Source organism: Channa argus, chromosome 3, assembly GCF_033026475.1.
Source record: "Channa argus isolate prfri chromosome 3, Channa argus male v1.0, whole genome shotgun sequence".
NCBI classification, from domain to species: Eukaryota; Metazoa; Chordata; class Actinopteri; order Anabantiformes; family Channidae; genus Channa; species Channa argus.
This window is the reverse complement of record NC_090199.1, coordinates 18,912,808-18,931,540: the sequence shown is the minus strand read 5'-3', so window position 1 is coordinate 18,931,540 and position 18,733 is coordinate 18,912,808. Positions and strand designations below refer to the sequence as shown.

The 18,733-nt window shown below is 39.4% G+C and overlaps 2 protein-coding genes across 5 annotated transcripts in view; one reads left to right on the top strand and one right to left on the bottom strand.

Annotated features, from left to right (window-relative positions):
- Window positions 1-1,552: 1,552 nt before the first annotated feature.
- aanat1 (arylalkylamine N-acetyltransferase 1) lies at window positions 1,553-5,441 on the bottom strand. Its single transcript, XM_067497596.1, has 3 exons — window positions 4,032-5,441; window positions 3,083-3,237; window positions 1,553-2,882 (listed from the first exon to the last, which is right to left on the bottom strand). Exons 1-3 carry the CDS (start codon window positions 4,183-4,185, stop codon window positions 2,577-2,579), a joined length of 615 nt encoding a protein of 204 aa, XP_067353697.1. The 5' UTR covers window positions 4,186-5,441; the 3' UTR covers window positions 1,553-2,576.
- A 286-nt stretch (window positions 5,442-5,727) lies between these two features.
- Window positions 5,728-18,733, top strand: part of ube2o (ubiquitin-conjugating enzyme E2O) — a 32,214-nt gene continuing 19,208 nt past the window's right edge. For 2 of the 4 annotated variants that reach the window (XM_067497588.1, XM_067497587.1), the window contains exon 1: window positions 5,728-6,162. In XM_067497588.1, coding sequence (XP_067353689.1) covers window positions 5,728-6,162 — 435 coding nt within the window. The other 2 variants (XM_067497590.1, XM_067497589.1) reach the window with 2 other exon arrangements.

The following is an 18,733-nucleotide window of genomic DNA, read 5'->3' as shown; positions in this document are numbered from 1 at the left end:
TCGGGTAATTCTGCTGCTGCTTCTTTATGTTTCAGCAGTTGTGAAATTGTTTTTAGAGTAAAAAGCTTTTTACTTTTTACTCTTTTGTATGCACATGGCATGTGAATATTCTTTGGAACAGTGAAATATTTTGCTGCATATACTGTAATATAACAGTGTGTTTCACATTAACTGTGCAGTTGGAAAATTTAATGAAATACCAACAGTCAACTAAGGCAGGATTTTTATCTAAAACCACTAGTTGCCTTCTGTAACCTGACTATGCCATTTTTTTCCAAAGATGCCTCATTGTACTTTTGCAAATTACCTGTGATCAACTTACTATACAATGATGAACATATTCATGAAGTTAACTACCAAAGCAATTTCGCGTGCTGCTCATGTTCGCATGGTTTTCAGTCACGTAGGTCTGTTTGTTACTACCACAGAAAACCGGTTCTCTGTCTTTACTTTTTATTTTATTATTTTGTTTCGCTTATCCAGAAAGACAAATTTGCCTAAAAGTTTTCAACATTTACTCTAAAACAATGGAATAGAGCAGCCATGGAAACAAAATATGTTCTATATGTTTCAACTGAACTTTACTGTGTTTGTGAAATATAACTTTTTACAATTTACAAAAATATAATGAACAATACAAACACAGATTTGTACTTTTTTTTTTTTTTTTTTCTTTACCAGCTGGTTGTTTTGGCTGTAGTCTATTACCCACTTGCTGTAAGTTGCAGTAAACTGTTGCTGTTCCTGTCAAATCTAACAGTATGTAGTCCTCACACCTGCAGTAATACAGTTCTCACATTGCAGCTTTAAAGGTTAAATCGGATCTAGTTTGTTGTTCAGGTTTCTGGCATGTGCTGACCCCAGCTGAAAGGAAAGCCACAGTAAAGACTGTTGTGTGGAGGATTATGTGAAGTACTAAGTGAGTTATGAGATTATGTGAGTTAGTCTATGGTGCTGACTCACTGATCATCTGGTGTTGTTAAAAAAACATGTAGAGAAGTTCCATTGTTGGAAAGCCACTTTTAACCAAGTAAAGGACACCTGTTCCAAGCCACATGACTCTGCCCCCTTACAAAAAGTGGGCAAAGAGCAACGTTGACAATGACATCCACCTCCTTTAAACTAAATACTTTACTGTGCTTTCTTAAATGTGAGAGTGTAAACCAGAACAACCCACATCTTCAGACATGACAGCACATGACGGCACATTACGGCACACAACAGTCACACGACTGTGTTTGCCCCAGGACCAAATAATCTAAGCCATTGACTATTTATGGGATTAAAAAGGAAAGATTTAAAATGGATTTCAGTTCATGATGAGGGTAGTGTTTGGTTTCTACTTTAGTTTTATATGTGAATTGCATGTGTTAATGCAGTCGTGTCAAAATAAATGCCACTGTAATAATAATAATAGTCTATATGTGAAGTTTTATTGTCACCTCAGAAACAAAAACTGTGTGAGCTTTAACCCTAAAAGAGAACGTAGGTAGTTGATAATATAACAGAACATGAAAGCTTTATCATTTATAGAAATATAAAGATGATGTAATATAATTTAAAAACTGCATTTATTAGTAGGCCTTTAAGATTTCAGAACTTGTGACTCCAACGTCCAGAATCTTATATTCCAGTCTTTATAGTGTTCCTAAAAAAAATTAGAAATGAGAGGTCCCAAAAGCAAATATTCTAGAAAATAAAACCTTTATTGCTTCATGAACAAAACATTACAAAAAATGGTCATGATTCAAGATTTTTGGAGGCAGAGGTGTCTAGAAGGGAAATGGTAGGAGGAGACCAAGAAATAATATCAAGGAATTATCTTGAAAGCACTTATACTAATTATACTGGTAATATACAATACTCCGTTATATTGGATTAAAGCCATATTTGCTGTGAAAAAGACATTCAAATACAGTACATCCCAAACATTCTGAACACATTTACAGTTCTGCCACAAGCTTTTCTAACAGCCACTGAAACCACTGGTGATGGTCTGATAAAGTCCATTAGTTCACACACAATCATCTGCTGATGTCCCTCCTCTTTAGATCATTTGATTCTATGGTCATTAAAGATGAACAATTTACTTTGGTGTTGGTAGTTGCACTAAGAGTGGAACAACAATAATTTTCCAAAGTCACTATTAGAAGTATGCTGTAAACTACAATGACTAAAAGCCAGAAATCACATGAACGAGATGACACAGAAGGCAGCTGTGTTATACTGAATATGATAATAAATGTCCAGCATTTACTAAAATGAAAATAATTTTATACAAAACTGAAATTTGAAATTGGTTCTTTCATTCTGTCAGGACTTCTCACTATTGATGCAATTTTTATGTTGTAGACATTGTAAAATGCAAACAAACATGCTTTTTATTTTAGTCCAAAACAGCTGTTGCTGGCAGCTGGATGCTTGCTCTTTGTTTTCATCCCGCTCTGCAGACTCCATCATCGCACTGGTGGCTCATGGGCAAGAAGCTTTCTCCGACATCCCGTCATCTTTTTTCCAAAAGAGAAACCACAACCGCCTCTGATAACCAGGAGAATCCACACAGAGTCCCTCTGTCCTCAACAGCCACTATTACGCCGCATGAAGGCATGGCCCCTGACTGAGTAGGACATTTCGATAAAGGTGAGGGGCCCCACTGTGATCTCACTGGGGCCCTGCACCTTGAAACCTGACTTCTGGTAAAAGGGAACCAGGAAGTCTTCGCACATGAGCACAGCACGGCGGACATAGGGCAGGCAGCAGAGGTACTGCAGGTAGCGCCACATCAGAATGGAGCCTTTGCCCTGCTGGCGGAACGTCCGATGGACAGCCAGGACGTGGATGTGGACGGTGGTCCCATGGGGTTTGTGAAGAGTCAGTGCATCCTGGAAACAAAGAGAAGAAGCGTAGAACTATTTGGATAGATTAACACTTTTATGTGCTGTTGGCCCTTAACAGTACTTTACCAGAAAACATGGGATGTAGTGAAAATTGCAAGAGACCATGATTACAAAGGTCTAAATTAAGTCCAGACTGTATGTCCACTTTCCTTTGTCTCACAGAGCCTAGTGCCCTTTGGTCTTACCATGGTAAGCCTTTCCTGGTCCCACAGTGAGCCAATGATAAAAGCCACCAGACGTCCCTCCTCAAACCAGCCAAGAGACAACTCAGGACACAGGGTGAGGAAGTGACGCACCTCGTCCAGGTGGAGAGGACACTCACCAGACACTGAGATGAATGCTGTGTGGAGGAGGAGAAAAGTCATTGTGCTCATACATACAAGGCTGGATGACAAACACATGAGCATGATGTCTCATATAGTGCTGAATGTGTGAAAAACGTATTTGAAGGATATGGGGGCTTTCGGCCAATGATGTTTTCAAGGCTAAAGCTACCTGAACTTATAGTAATTTGATTATCTATTAGACCAGTCTATGGGGCGGCCAAGAGTTTAGTTGATAAGGCAATCATCCACGAACCAAGGGGTCAGTAGTTCGATCCCGATCCTGCCTACATGTCGAAGTATCTCTGGGCAAGACACTGAACCCCTAACAGCCCATTCTGATAGTGAGATCACCCATTCCCATCCCCAGCTGTGCAGTGCCGATCCAAGACCGATACCAAGCCCGGTAAAAATTGGGGAGGGAAATTCATCGGGCGTAAAAACTGTGCCAAATCAACATGCGAACAACGATCCACTGTGGCGCCCCTGAACTCACGGGATAAACTGAAAGGACCAAAAAAATAAAAACTTTTGACTGCACCCTATGGTGTAGAAAACATAATTTAGAAAAAGACTATTAAACTTATTGAGCAAGAGTAGTTTGTTAATAAATGGCCTTAAATTGTCTTTAGACATAGTTTTAGTGAGATGAGGCTGTTATAGCCAACATGTGAATGAACTGTTACATTAATCTGAATGAAATATTTTTTTTCCCCCCTTAAAACTAAGGAAACGTCCTATAGCTGTTTAGGGAATATCAGGGCTTAACAAGGAAACCCAAAGTAAAGTATGAGGAAATGAGTCTGCTTACCTTCTCTCTCAATCTCAAACACACTGATGGCATCCTCGGGACTAAGGGATCGGAACTCGCTTGCTGGCAGCGTGTGGCGGCGTCCTTGCAGGACCGGAGAGCGCATGTGGAGGGTCTTCAGGAACGGTGCAGCGCTCACCACCGACAAAGCCATGATGCCTCCGCAAACGTTTGAGTGACAAACTAAAGAATATTGCACTGAGACTGTACTCTCTGACTGGGATGAACTTTGACACGAGAGTCTTCTTCTCTAAAAGGCTGATCCGTGTGACACAGGACTGTGCTTGAAGGGTGAGCACTGAGTGTCGCGCTTCGGCATTTATACCATCGGGGCGCACGGGGCGGTTGGTTTTAATCCCGAAGCGTGCTGGGTGACCAACTATTTTTTGCTGTGTCGGCGTCAATCTGTGTTCTCACACTGAGAAGACTGACTTTTTTGCGCTGTAGCTGCTTAACTTGTGGCTCTGGACTCGAAGAGGGTCAGATTTATCTAAAGATAACTATCATTGTCCCTTTAAATCGAGCTCACCGTTTTCCACGCTTTATTTTCCAGACCTGTAAGAGGATTACAGGATGTGTAGGAGTTTGTTTGTCACCTACTCAGTGTTTAAAAAGTTAAAACAAGCATCTAATGTTCCCGTTTTTATAGAAAATCACTGCGTTTTAAAATCATTTGTGTTTAGGAGGCAAGCGAGTGATCAGTTAAAAACAAACTAACAAAGAGCAAGTGAATTCCTTGTCAGGGTTAGTACAAGGCTGGAATAATGTTTTCCAGACAAACACAAGCGTAAACTTGGCAAAGTTTTTTCTCGGTATGAGGACCAATTTCATACCAGACTGCCTGTAAAACATATTATAGCCATTAAAATTAAAGTTAGAAATGTGTTACAGAAGTTACAGAAAATTATTTTCTTTAAATCCCATACATTGCAGCTATTCATGTTGGTGGTTACAAATTATGCGATATGTCCGGAAAAAAATGGATTATTCGTCACAAAGAAAATTATATACATTCTATTTACTATTTTTTGCAGTGTTAAGTTTAATAATCTTGGTTTTGTTAACGTTTTGACGCTTTGCGTTTATTGTTATTATTTTAAATGCATAACTATGTGGCATTAATTGCATGCTCAGTAATAAGGCGATACATTGCCGAAAAGACGCCGACTGCTTTGAAGTTGCTTAACCTAACTTACTACAGTTGTAAAAAATGGAAAGAACTTTGCACCTCAAAAAGGTCAAAATTCACAAATGTACATTTTGAATAAAAATGTATGTCGAATAACATTTTAAAAAAATGAATAAAACATAGTAATAGATACAACAGCGTGAATAGTCAAATATATATTTCTTCTCGAGTCCTTAATACACCCAAAACGAATGAACTTAACTGATTTTACATGGCTATAATCAAATAAATAAAATATTAATAGGCTGACATACTTTTGACATATTTTATTTAAAATAAAAATAAGATTTGAAAATTGTATACATAAGTGCTGAACCCGTTCCCACTCCTTGTGGCTCACACTGCAGTTGGGTGGTGACAGGGTGTACTGCGTAGTGACGTTGTCACACTGCGCACGCAGCTCGCCGTAACGACGTACACACGTGCACTCCGCTGCTTCCAGGTTACACTTTTTTTCATTCCACCGTCATCCTCGCGCTCTAGCATCACTCCCTGACAACAGCAGCGATGGCGGAGCCCGTAGCATCGGACGCAGCGGCCACAACAGACGCAGCGGCATCCCCAACCTCGGGCCTCTCTCCCGTAGCCAGCCCAGTCTCAGAGCCTCCATCCATGACTCTCTCTCCCACGGCAGATGGGTCCCAGCGGCTGCTCTTTTCCCACGACCTGGTCTCCGGGCGGTATCGTGGTTCAGTCCGGTATGGTCTCGTACGAATGATTCACGGCGAGGAGGATTTCAACTCTGATTCAGACCTCGACGATGGCGGAGGGAGAGGCGGCGGCGGCGGAGGGGGTGGTAGTGGTGGGGGAGGAGGAGGACGAGTCGCGTGTGGTTCGGACACTGAAAGTGCTGTGGACACCCCGAGTCGGCCTCTCGGTAGGGGATTTGTGCGCGTCCAATGGTACCCTGAAGGAGGAAAGCAGGACATCAGGGAGACAAAGGTACCACATACCAGCTAACGTTAACGTGCACACTGTTTACTCGGTGACTGGAGGTTCACTGTTTGTCAGTCAAGGATGAGGTTCCGCTAATCCATCTGCCTAAAAGCCATAACCTAGCTGGCTAACTGGCTAGCGTACAAGTACACATGCTATCTAGCAGTTTAGCTCACACCCTCTTGTTACCAAGCTAGTGCTGGACAAATTTGTTCAAATTTGTTCCACCCGACGACTTCCAGCTACCCACTGACTGGCCGACCAGGTAGCAGCTTTCTGTACTCGGTGACTGGCTTTGGCAGGTGCGGGTTGCTGTTAGCCAGGTTACTTCCTCAGCTGGGTGTGCCTTGACCTGAGATCAAGCACTAACACACATGACAGGGAAACCATTATTTTTCAATCAATGTCTCAGTTGCTCATCTTAAATACATATTGTGCATGTCGTCAGTGATGGCGCTGGGCAGACCGCTATTAACTTACAAATAAAGAGAAGAAACCTGATAGTGTTAAGTAATGATATTTTACCAGTTTTAGCAGTAATGCATGTTAGGTGTGTTACATTACTCTAATTTTCCACATTAGGGCTGAAATAAACTGCTCCTTAATTGATTGGTTAAAATTAATTAAAGTATTTCAGTAAGTCGTTATTGAGTTTTGGTGTTGCTGGTACCAGCTTATCAAACACATTTCAGGCTTTCCTGTGTTGTGTATCAGTATGAGTAATATTTTTGGCTGTTGAGTTGCTGGTATGCTTGCTCCTTGATTTAGACTTTTGCTTGCCTTGTACCTCACTTGCAAGTCGCTTTGGATAAAAGCATCTGGCAAATGACTAAATGTAATGTAAATGATCAGACAAGACATTTGGCATTTTTAAAATGTCAAAGACCCAGTTTGTCTATCCAGTCCCAGACCAAAACCTTCTAATTCTTTTATCATAGGAAACCTACAGGAGCCCACATAGTGATCTTTGGGCCTTCTTTAAAGCCATGAAGTGCAGAAATTTAAAGATAGGCAGCTGTAGCTCAGTTGGTAGAGCAGTCATCCACAAACCAGGGTAAGTGGTTCGATTACAGGTCCACATAGCTACATGTGTCCCTGGGCAGGACATTGGACACTAAAATTGTCCCTAGTGTCTGCTGCAAGTCAATTTGGATAAAAATGTCTGCTAAGTGACTAATTATAATTTTAGGTAATCAGGGCATATAATATACAGTCAGAAAACTCAATGGTGTTTGTTTTATTGCATCATTCTTAATGGAGGTAATAATGACAGTGAGTGGAAACTACAATAGCAAATTATCAACTTGACAATGTTGACCCATTACAAGTGGGGGATGCTTTGGATAAATAGTTAGTTTGGTTTGTTAACCCTCCAATGCTGCAATAGAAAGTGATTGTCCAATTTAAGGTTTAACTTTTTATAATAATAAAATTGCCCACAGATGAATAACAGTACTTTAAATAATCATGCCTGGTTCTGTTTGAGGATACAGCTAACTGTACATTTAATCATTCCTGATTAATTAATCACCCCTTTCATTCTTCAAAGGGTGAATGTTACTTTCAACTGAAAGATCTTTTGAGCTTTTCTTGATTTTTTTTTTTTTTTTTTTTTTTTTTTTTTTTTTTTTTAATATTTTTTTTTTTGGTGGGTTTTGTGAAAAAGGTCACAGGGTTTAAGGGAGAATTTGTCTGGAACAAGCCCATACAAGCTGTTTTTAAAGAGAGTGGATTGGGCTAGAAGAAGCCTGCTTTAGTTCCCAATGTGGTCTTGCTTTGTCTTTATGCATCAATAAGTAAAGTTCTGGTCATGGTGTCATTCAACCCTTGTTGCAACAAAAGCTCGGTTAAACAATGAGACTGATGTTTACACTACACGTGGATGTTTTAATGCTGTGTCATTACTAAGCTCTGTCCCCAAAGGATCGAGTGAAGGCCAGGGTGCATGTGTATGGATTTCATTTTGTGTGTGTGTGTGTGTGTACATGCACAACCATGTGATTTCTTTTTGTTTTTCTGTCTACACTACATATCCTATCTCAGCAGACCTTGTGTCTTACTATAGTTGCATATATCCTGAGTGCCTGGTGAAGATTCTTATCAATTATTTATGATTACTTCCTGCAGTGTGCAAAGATGAATAGCTTCAAGTTGATTTCCACAAAAATTTGACTTGTATTTATTCTGCAGGTGGCTAATCCTTTAAAATGTTTGTTTTAGAGAGAGTGGAAGAAAAATTGATGCCTAAACTCTTTAAGATCAATTAAACTAGCAATTTCACATCAAAACTTTGATTTTTAATAGGAGTACAGCAACAGTCATTAGGTGCAAATTCTACTTGATCCAACATTGTCATTCTAATGTATTCTTAATGTCTTTGTTGTTTCATTAGGTTGCATTAAAAGTCAGCCATTCAGAGTAAATATTTCTCCTTTGCTGTTATAAATTTTCCTCATTTCCTTTTTCTTCTGGCTTAAAGAAAGAGGTCATTAAACCGTTTTTGTTAGAACCAGTATAAAACTGTAGTAGACAACTTAATGAAGACTAAGCTCATAAAAAAATCAGCAAATATGGCTGAGAAGGAAGTTTATCTGCATCATGCAGGCTCCGTAAAAACCTTAACATCAGTGTAACACATAGCTGCTTTAGATCAGAGGACATACCCCATTTGGAAGTGTTTTCAGCAACTGAAAAGGGAGTACAAATTATGCTCCTAATCTTTTTGTGTTGCAAAATATAATATGCTGTGTAAAAAAATAAAAAAACAAAAATCGATATATCTTGTTCTGTTACAGACACTCAAAAGATAATTGCTGCTGAAATAGCATCAGCTTAAGTCATTTCCTGTGTAAACAAATTAAATTATGCTTTGGGCAAATGATCATAAATTATACATTTTCAGTAATATGCACTATATCACAGTTTGACCAATTTATACATGTAGCCTACCTCTGCTGAACTTTTTAAATTTTGCTCTGGCTTCAACTTGCTCTCTTTTATACCAATTAGTTAGATAAACTAGTAATATTTAGGTTTTTATTAACCTGCATTTTTTTTTTTGCTAGTTGCACTTTTGCTAGTGCACGTTGGCACTTTAATGCACATCACAGTATCACAGATATTGTGGCTCAGACAAAAACAGAAACTTCTGCCTAGTCATTTCATTGATGGTTTCCTTTCCTATATTTGTTTCCTGAAAGTATACATGTTTGTGACATTATATATTAATACAATAATGTGTTTTATCTATATAACTCACTCCACTGTTTTGGAAGAGGAACAAATTTTAGTGTGAGAGAAGTTTCTGCCTGTCCTTGGCTTCTAAGTAAACAATAACTGCACTGTGCTGTTTAACACATGCCGGCACAGGCAGACAACACAGTGTTGGTTTATGGTGATACCTAATGAAAATACAGCTCTGGCACAAGTGTTTTGGGGAATAATGAGCAAAACTGCTTCTGGCTAAGCCTAATGAAGTGGCTCTGGTTCACTAAAACTTTGTCATTCACTCTAAAATTGTCTGGAGTGGGATGGGCTTAAGTTACAGCAGTATTTTTAAGATGTAAACATATCTGCAGGTCAGTACTTTACTGTAACTCATTACATTTTTCACCCTTTCAAATCTCATATCTCTAGAAAGAGGGACGGAGTATAGATGTCCATTAGAGATAGCAATTCATTCCTTCATTACTCATTACTATTTATAATTTAATTAATTAAAAAAAATATTACCCAATATTGGTAATGATGAGCATGAGTGGTAGAATTGTCAGAAAATCTACTGGTCCATTTGTGGGGCCTAGGTGTTGTCCAGTGGCTGTGCGGTTTATCGAGCTATCTGATTGTCATGCTACTGTAAAACTGTTTTTATGTATCTTTATGTGTGGCTCATTGTGCTGCCCAAGAAAGTTGGGACCCATCTGATGGTATTGTGTGACAAATAAGAATCTAAATGCATCAAGTGCCTAAACATTTGCACAGTGTGATGAGGAGACTTCCACATAGAGAAACTTGTTAGCCAGAGTTGACACGCTAGACTGACAGTGGAAACACTGTACTTTCTTCTCTCCGTAAAATGGACATGCACAGTATCTTTGTTGTACATACATGCAGTATGTTGCATTGTCACTGATTGTTGAAAAAAATATTTTATTTTCTGAAAAAACTACACTGGGCTCAACATTAAATAATGACCTGTAATGTATTGGTCTTTGAAATGAGATACACCTGGTTCTATTACAGTAACATATAGAGGAATGAAAGTTAGGAGTGAATTAAGTATTACATCATTGCCTAAGGTTACAGTCCAACTGTGTTTCTGCTTTTTGACGTCATCACCTGATGTTTGTTTTACATGCTTTTGATAGTAGTAGTAGCAGTAGTTATTGTGTTTTAATCATACAACCCATGTAACGCAGCATTTTCTGTACTTGTGAGCATCACAGATCTTTTGTTGCCATGACACCTACAATTGGAAGTAGGTGATATTTTTTTGTGTGTGTTATTTGTGTCAAAAATCTTAGCATGATTTCTTTTTATTATTGTGATTTGAAGTTAGACTTGCCCTTTTATTTTAAGCACTTAAAAAATCTGAACTGCAAATTAAAAAATATGCCTTATTTCACTCCCTGCTTTGGGCCTGACATAGTCCTCAGTCAAAGAACCCTGTTGCTGCAGCACCACCTTTTTATATTTTCATTCAAGGACAAATGTGAACTGCAGCAGGTATTTAGCTGTGGGACAGACTCAGGCGACATAATTGCAGTGTGTATCCTTAGTTTATCAGTCTGTGGGTGACTCAAACACTTATCAACACACTGCTAAGGCTGCCAGATGTTTTGTACTATAAACCAAGAAATGCACAGTATGGTGAAAGAACAGGCCTGGTGTGCTGCTTCTGCTCCCTAAGAAGGTGGGTGTTGGGGGAGAGGGGTTAAGGTGAGCTGTGACATCCAGAATATGAGCTCCTTGGGGAAAATAAGCTCTGTGGGGGTGGAGCTGTTGGAGGAGGGAGGGGAAGACACTACTAATTATGACAGGGAGTGTGCAGCAGGACTGACCTCTACTGCTGACTGTACTGTAGAGAGAGAAGGGGCTGGGGGGGTCATACCGCAACTGTACAGTAGATAGAGAAAGCAAGCCCCAATGAAAATGGTACAACATCTACTATCATGCTGTCTTAGGATAAAATCTTTTTTTTTCTCATCTTCCCAATTACGGTGGCCTCAGCTTAGCATCATTATTCTGCAGATCATATTGATTGATTGATTGAGATTTGTATTTAATGAATTTAACTTGGCCGCTTATAAGTTCTGGTGACTACTGTCACTGCTGACATTTTAAAGACGTTCAAGATAATTTAGTTGCTACTAACATAGGACGTTATGAATTGTTTGTTTTTCCAAGTTAACTGATTGTTTTATTTAATAAATGATGCTTTATAAAGTGATCATGGAGAATATTGGGGTTTTATGGCCTTCATCTTTCTCCTTTATTGATGATAGTTGTTCTTTTCCATTTAGACACATCTGCTCAGTCAGTCAGATTGTAAAAGATAAGGCAGTAAGTTAGGCTAGCTTTTCATGCACCTTTAGTAGAACAAAAACAAGGGGTTCAGGTGCAATATATACATTACAGTATAAATGAGTCTCTTAGGCAATTTCACTAGGTTCCTTAATGGCTGCAATAGAAGAAGGATTAAATCCATCGTTGTAAGTGAAAATTGTTTTAAAAGCAAGTAGAAAAGACATTTAAGAGAGAGAGAGAGAGACTGTAAAAATCTATTTGAATACAAGGGGTGGGAGGAGGCAGAGCGCTGCAGGTGCTGGATGCTCTGACCACAGGGTGACTCCCATCTGTCAGCCTGATCCTGCTCCCGTACGTTCAACAACCGACGTGTGGTCACACCCCCACTGACCTACAGAATAGATACACTTTTTGTTTTAAAAGGCTTGACTGCTGAATTATGTCAAGTCTATGAAGCACACAGATTTCTGTCAGCTACGATGCATCCCCTGCTCATGATCACAGAAGAGTCCAAAAACGCATGCTTCAGTAATAAAATCTCCACAGAAATGTGCATCCTGTTGCTTTGTCTCTCTACCCATATCGTTTCACCATAAGTAGCTCATAAGTGAACAAACACAGTTAGTGTCGGGTTTGAAGTGGCCTTCAGCAGTGTGCAGTGGCTACAGTAGCTTGCTACCGAGCAGACTAGAGTAATGAAAGTGGGGATTTCTGTTTTTTTATTATGTACTTAGTGCAGTAAGTGTTAGTCGAAACACTCACTTTCAAATAATCATTTTGAACTCGAGTGTGCTTATGTTAACCTGCCACATTGCCTGTGGCATTTGATTAGAAATTCAATTGTAGTCGATTGACAAGTATGATTCATTGTATTTGCACAGGAGCCGTCTGCAGGTGCTTGAGGTAGACTGGTAGACGTTAGTGTAATCTGGGACATGAGGCTGTTGCCAAGGCCCGCCCAACAGCGCTTTGGTGCGCAGAGTGTTTGTTTAACTGTTGAGCAGATGCCAGCCAGGCCCAGACACACACACAAAACACAGAAACAAATGCACACTTATGAGCGACACTAGACATTGGGCTTTATCCCCACCAATACCGTTCCTTTAAAAACAGAAAAAGTTGCTTCTCTAAAGTTTTTCTGCTATTTTATTAGTGCTGTCATGGCTAATGTTTGCAATCCTTCTTCTGTAGGACAGAACCTTTTGTAGTTCGGACAAGTAATAAGGACTGAAGGACAATAACACGTGTTGACCTAGACTGCTCGCATTTTTATTTTCCATTTTCAGTTCCTGTTTTATGCGAAGTAATACTTTCTAACTGCTTACTCCAGACTGCTAGAAGTTCAACATTCTTTCTAGAAGTAAGCAAACACAAGTTTTATCTCTCTTAAAAGGAACAATGATAATCTTCATTTTATTTGTTATTTGCAAATTATTTGAGTCTGCTTACATATAGTAGCTGATCATAAACTTTTTGTAAATTCAGTGTGGATTTCACGTTCCTGTATTTACACTATACTTTTATATACAAAGTTACACATACAGGAAAATACAAATGGCATTTATTCTGTCGACAGTTGATGTGACTTGCCTATATGGGTTTCTTCCCATATTTTAAAGACATGGGGGTTATGTTAGTTGATTTCATTCATCTCTATCCATCTCTATCCTAACTACACACAACCGACCTCAAGGTGGTAAGGCTGTGTTCTTTTCATGGGACATTAAGCCTGGGTGACAGAGGATATTGATGAGGTGATGCTCCACAGGTAAAAGAGGAGTTGAAGGGAAGGCACATTTTATACTTTTAGCTCCACTCATGGGTCTCAGTGCCTTTATAGCGAGACTGTCCTGTTGTTTAAGTGTGAAATAGGACAATCTGTGAACCTCATTGATCCTCTTTTTATATGTTGGCAATCTGTTGTAGTCTTCTTCCTCACGTGTTTTTGTCTTTTTTTTTGTCCCCTTTTATTTTATTTTTTTCATGTTTTGCAAAGTCCTCAACCACTTTAAACCATAAATATTGTGATCATGAATAACTAAATAAACCCGTGAGTCTTAATATGGTAATTGCATTAAATGTCCGCAATGTGACTTAAAAACAGTAAATAAATCCGATTTTTATTTTAAGGCTGCTCACGGTGGAGTTTGTGCTGTTGACTTCCTGTGCTGATTGATACATATCTGTGACACAGTGACAGACAAATCTAAGCCTCCTGATAAATTCCCTGTTGTCCCACCTGTAAGTACCACTTGTAGAATAATGTCAGCAGTTCATACTGTAAATCAGATATGGTGGGTACTAAACATGAGTGCCCCTTTCTGCTGCTTTTCATCCCTTTCCCCTTCCCTCATATCCTCCTCTCTTACCCTCCATTTTCAGTTTTTCCTATCTTATACCCCTCCCCCCGGTTCTCCATTTCCCCTCCCCCTGCCCCTCTGTTACTCCATCCCCTATTCTCCATCACTTCTGTTTTCTATTATTTGTGTCTCACTCCTCTTTCTCTTTTCTCCCTCCTCCATAGTTTCCTCTCTTCCTAAGTCATCTTGAAAACCAGCTCCTCTGTCATTGTCCCAGCAGAACCAGTGTTGGAGAATGTTGACGTAATGTGGTGCTTACTGGACAGTCATCCAGCTCCTGTTCTGAGATAATGGTTCTCATTTGATCCTCTTGCTTTGTCTCTGCATAGACCGCACACACACATGACTTGCCTCGCCTGCATCCATCCCACCAGCCCTATCGTTTTTTTTCCTAGGTTTTTTTTTTTTTTTTTTTGCACTCTCATCTTCTCACCCTCTCTTCTTTCTCTGCAGTATAGGCCCTGCCCAGTCGGGTGACTGTCTGCCCCCCCTTTCTAAGTTCCCCTCCTTATTCTGTCTCACTATCTGCTCTCTTTGCTGTGCTCTTGTCTATTTCTGGCTCTTACTTTTTTTGTTTTCTCACTCTCTCTCTCCTGGGAACTGTCTCGATCTCCTACTTGTTGGACTAGCTGCTGTCTCCTCTGTGCCCTGTTCACTTCTTTGCATAATTTTCTTCCATCACCTGTCTACCTCTCCTTGCACCCTCCTTCCTTTTGCCATCTTCTCCCCTGACTTTTTTTCATCTGTTACCTTATCTCAGTGATTGTCTCTCTTGAGTATCCTTCATACAATGCTCCATCTCCTACTGTCTCAGTAACTGCATAGTTTTCTCTGTGATTTCATATTCTTATTATTATATTTATGCTTTTCTCTTCTGGTAAACCCTTAACGCCTCCTTCCATTTCTGTTTTTTTCTCATTGTTCCTTTTTCATTTTATATTCTCAAGCTACACAGTAAGTAGACTTCTTTCAATAGACACTGTGCAATGTTAGTTCTCTCATCCTTCCCCTGTGGTCTCCATGGTTAGAAGGTCTTGTGCCGCTTCTGTTTATTAGAGCTGTTCACCCTTCTCAATTAATAGCCTTCTGCACTGTAAGTACCACAGTGTGAGCATTGGTAGGTGATTCAGTGGGTTCTTGATTTTATTTTTTTGCTTTACATTTCAGGAAAGGCACTATTTTTGGTGAAAATTTTAATGGCGATGTAGCAAGAAAACATATCGGGCGTATCTTTTTAGTTTTTTCCATTCATCTATACCATGCGCCATTTTTGTTTAGTAAGTGCAGCAGATTGGCCAATGATCAGTTAGGTCTCTATCATGTGGGCCTAAAAAACTTCTGGAGGGTTGGATGGCACCTGTTTTAATATTTGCATACACTTGTTTATTTTAATTTGGTGGTGTAGCATAAATCCATCTTTACAGCAATTGCTGTGGGTAGGGTTGTAAGCCTAAACCATGAGAGTTAGCATTGCTAGTAGGCTAACAACATACTAGCAGCATCCCTTCCTCTTTATTGTTTTACCATGTGGTTACAAAATAACATTTTAAACAATAAGATGTCAAATGTAAATAATGTCAAATTAGCTAGACCTTTTCAGGATTTTGTGTCTAAATGTATTAAGATTTAACTGTATGAAACTGATTTGGTAGTTAGCAGCTTCTTATAGAAATTAATGTGGATTTCAAAAACGCCAGTGTGGTCACATCTTTGAATGCCCCACAAAAATACCTTGTAGGGGAAATCACTGGATCCACAGGGCTCAGCAGATTTATTGGTGTAGACCAGAAAAGCATCTTTATATCTTTTTTTTCTGTAGAGGTCTCTTTTTCTTCTGCTGGATAAGCTCAATCATTTTAAATCCCCCCAAAACTCTTAACAATGTAGCTGAGCCATGGTTTTCATGAGGGTGAGGTTGAGAATGTGACTTCGTTATCTGAGATCAATATTTTACGGAATCGGTGGGTGGAATACAATTTATGCACCGATGTGCAGCTCTAGCAGCTGAATATGTTTATTTGACTTGACTTCACGTATTTGTAGCTCACATGCCTCGTTAGTATAAAGATGAGGCTGAAACCAGGCCAGAAAAGGCTGGTGTAGAAAACTGTCAGAGTGAAGAACAGGCGTGGCCTCACGCTGCAGTCCTCTGCAGTGTCTCTTTCTCCCCTCTTCCTCCTGCTTGTACAGCACCTGAATAATGACTTGTGTTAATTAGGCCAGGAAGTCAAAGCAACAACTGTCCTTTATTGATTCTTATAATCAATATGGCCCCTAGGTTGCCATGGTTATCTTTTTTCAGAGCCAGGTGCCACACACACATTTATCCAATAGGACCAATGGGCACAACCGTGTCTTTTCCTTTTATTTTTGGACCCCCGTAGGCACATTGCAGCCTCTCTCATCATCCCTACACAAACCATAGCAACAGTTAGGTGCTGTGTTGTACCCTTGCTGTTAGTATAAGTGCTACTGAGTGTGCAGTGCATGGAGTGTTTAAATCCAGTTATATTGGCTGTACTCTGTCTACAGCATACACCTAGGTTTACATATAGGTTTGTTATTCTTGCATCAATATCAGTAAAAGAGCTTTAGTTGAAGGTGCCTTTGATGACTTATTATTACCAGACTTGGTATTCGCTTTACCTCCCAACAAACCCTGGGTTGCTCCTGAAGAAGGTGTCAGTTGGGATATGGTCTTTATTCAACAAAAGTTCACCCGAATTGACAATGCTCTCCAGTTAATTAAGACTCTAGAGAACAATTTGGCACTGAAGACACCAACGTTGATACATTTTCAACCAAAACCTTTACACACGTATGTTCACCCCAGACAGTTTTAGAGTCTAATCTTTATCTTGCGAAAATAGTGTGAACATGAACAGCTGTGTTTCTATGGTTCATGTAAATGTGGCATCTTGAATATGCTCAAAAGGTAAAACTTAGCCTGGATAATAATTGGATTTGTTTTAATCCATGACCTGCTTAAGTAGTAGTTTGACAGGGACCTTTTCTATTATGAGAAGGTAGAAAATCCTTCATTTTTAGCTTCATATCACTATGATCAGTGAGATAATAGTGTTCTCCTTCCTCTCTTCAGTCTCATCCTAGACTGTAATCATGGTCACTGCTGGGACATGCTGTGTAGCTTAATTTAAAAACTGTATAATTTACACAATACATTCACCAGCTATCTTGGTAAATTGGAGCTTAAAGTGGTAAATACTACTGCCAGCCTGCTACTGTATTTCTAATCAGCTCATTGAACAGATTATTTATCATTTTTATAGGAGCAAAGGTCCTGTTGTAGTCTTTAGTAGTCTGGGGGAGACAGTGACCTGAAGCGTTGTAATGCTGTATCTGCTCTCTTACAGTGGGGTAAATGGTATTGATTTAAACAGAGTGGTTTTGAGCTGGTGTAGAACTCTGTTACTGCTGCAGTGCACTGCAGCACAATTCACTCAAAGAATATAAATGAAGAAGAGGTTTGTGTGTTGCTGAACATCCAAAAATGTTTAGTTCTTCTAGCCTCTTTCAGCTAAAAACATTTAGATGAGGACAGAGGTGTGTGTGTGTGTGTGTGTGTGTGTGTGTGTGTGTGTGTGTGTGTACTCTAACCCCCAACACTAAAGACAAGATGGGCAGACAGGCTGCTGCTTCATAGATTACAAGGGAACATGGCGACCCATCGATCGTACACAGTCTCCCTGAATGCGATGCGATTGTGTTACAGGGATACAGCAGATTCACTGCCCAGGTGATGTGTGTTTCCATGAGTGTGTGTGCATGTGCCCTGCCAGGTAAGTACTTGTCTTTTCACTTCAATATTTTGATGTCTTCACCTATTGAAACAGAGGTAAGTTCGAAAAATAAACTGATGGCCTTCAGTTCTTGCTGTTGTCAGCTCTCTGACTATTGGGAAATGCAACACTGGTAAAATGATGGCTACATAAAAAAAAAAAAAAAAACAACCGACAGCCTCACACATGTAAAGCAAAACAAAACAAACAAAAAAAAAAAACAGTGTGGACTCGATAGCTGGCAAGTTTCTCTTTATTTATTTTAAAAATGATATTAATTACTTATTTATTTTTTGTAAAGGTATTGTTCATTCGGAGTGGTCTGAAGGAACCCACTAGTGACACAAGCTAATTTAAGAGCAGTTGCAGAGATGTTTACTCTTAAAAGCTTTTGGGTGAGGCTTGCCCTTCTGAGCAGTCATTAAAAGGCCACAACTTCTCGATTGACTGCTTGATTACTAAAATGTAACATTATTTATTATGAATTGATAGCTATGAACACCTAAAGGGCTGTGCAGAGCATACTTGAGCGTAACAAACAAAAAAAAACAACCGTATGAAAGCAGGGAGACAGAGCAGGGCAGAGGAGAGAGCAGTAATTCTGAGTTTCACAGTTGTAGCGTAATGTTCATACTATAGCTTTAAGCAGAATTTTATACAGTGAGCTACAATAGCTAATCCTCTGGGCTACATGGTACATTTTACATTTGTCTGGAAAGCTTTAGAAAGCTCTTGCTGCTTGTATCCCTTACATTTCTGGGACTCATTCATTCTTATGAGTCACAATGACTGGCTACAGTTAAGAGAATAAGACTTTTGGCTGAAACCATACTATTGAATATTAATTTAGTTTATTGTCCTCACAAGTATGGTCAATATAACAACAGCAAT

Bases quoted from the DNA above. Each gene is read 5' to 3' on its own strand.
- aanat1 (XM_067497596.1), bottom strand. From the start codon at position 4,185: ATGGCTTTGTCGGTGGTGAGCGCTGCACCGTTCCTGAAGACCCTCCAC. The intron at 3,238-4,031 runs GTAAGCAGACTC...TCCTCCACACAG, and splicing joins GTTTGAGATTGAGAGAGAAG to CATTCATCTCAGTGTCTGGT. The intron at 2,883-3,082 runs GTAAGACCAAAG...CTTTGTTTCCAG, and splicing joins ACCAGGAAAGGCTTACCATG to GATGCACTGACTCTTCACAA.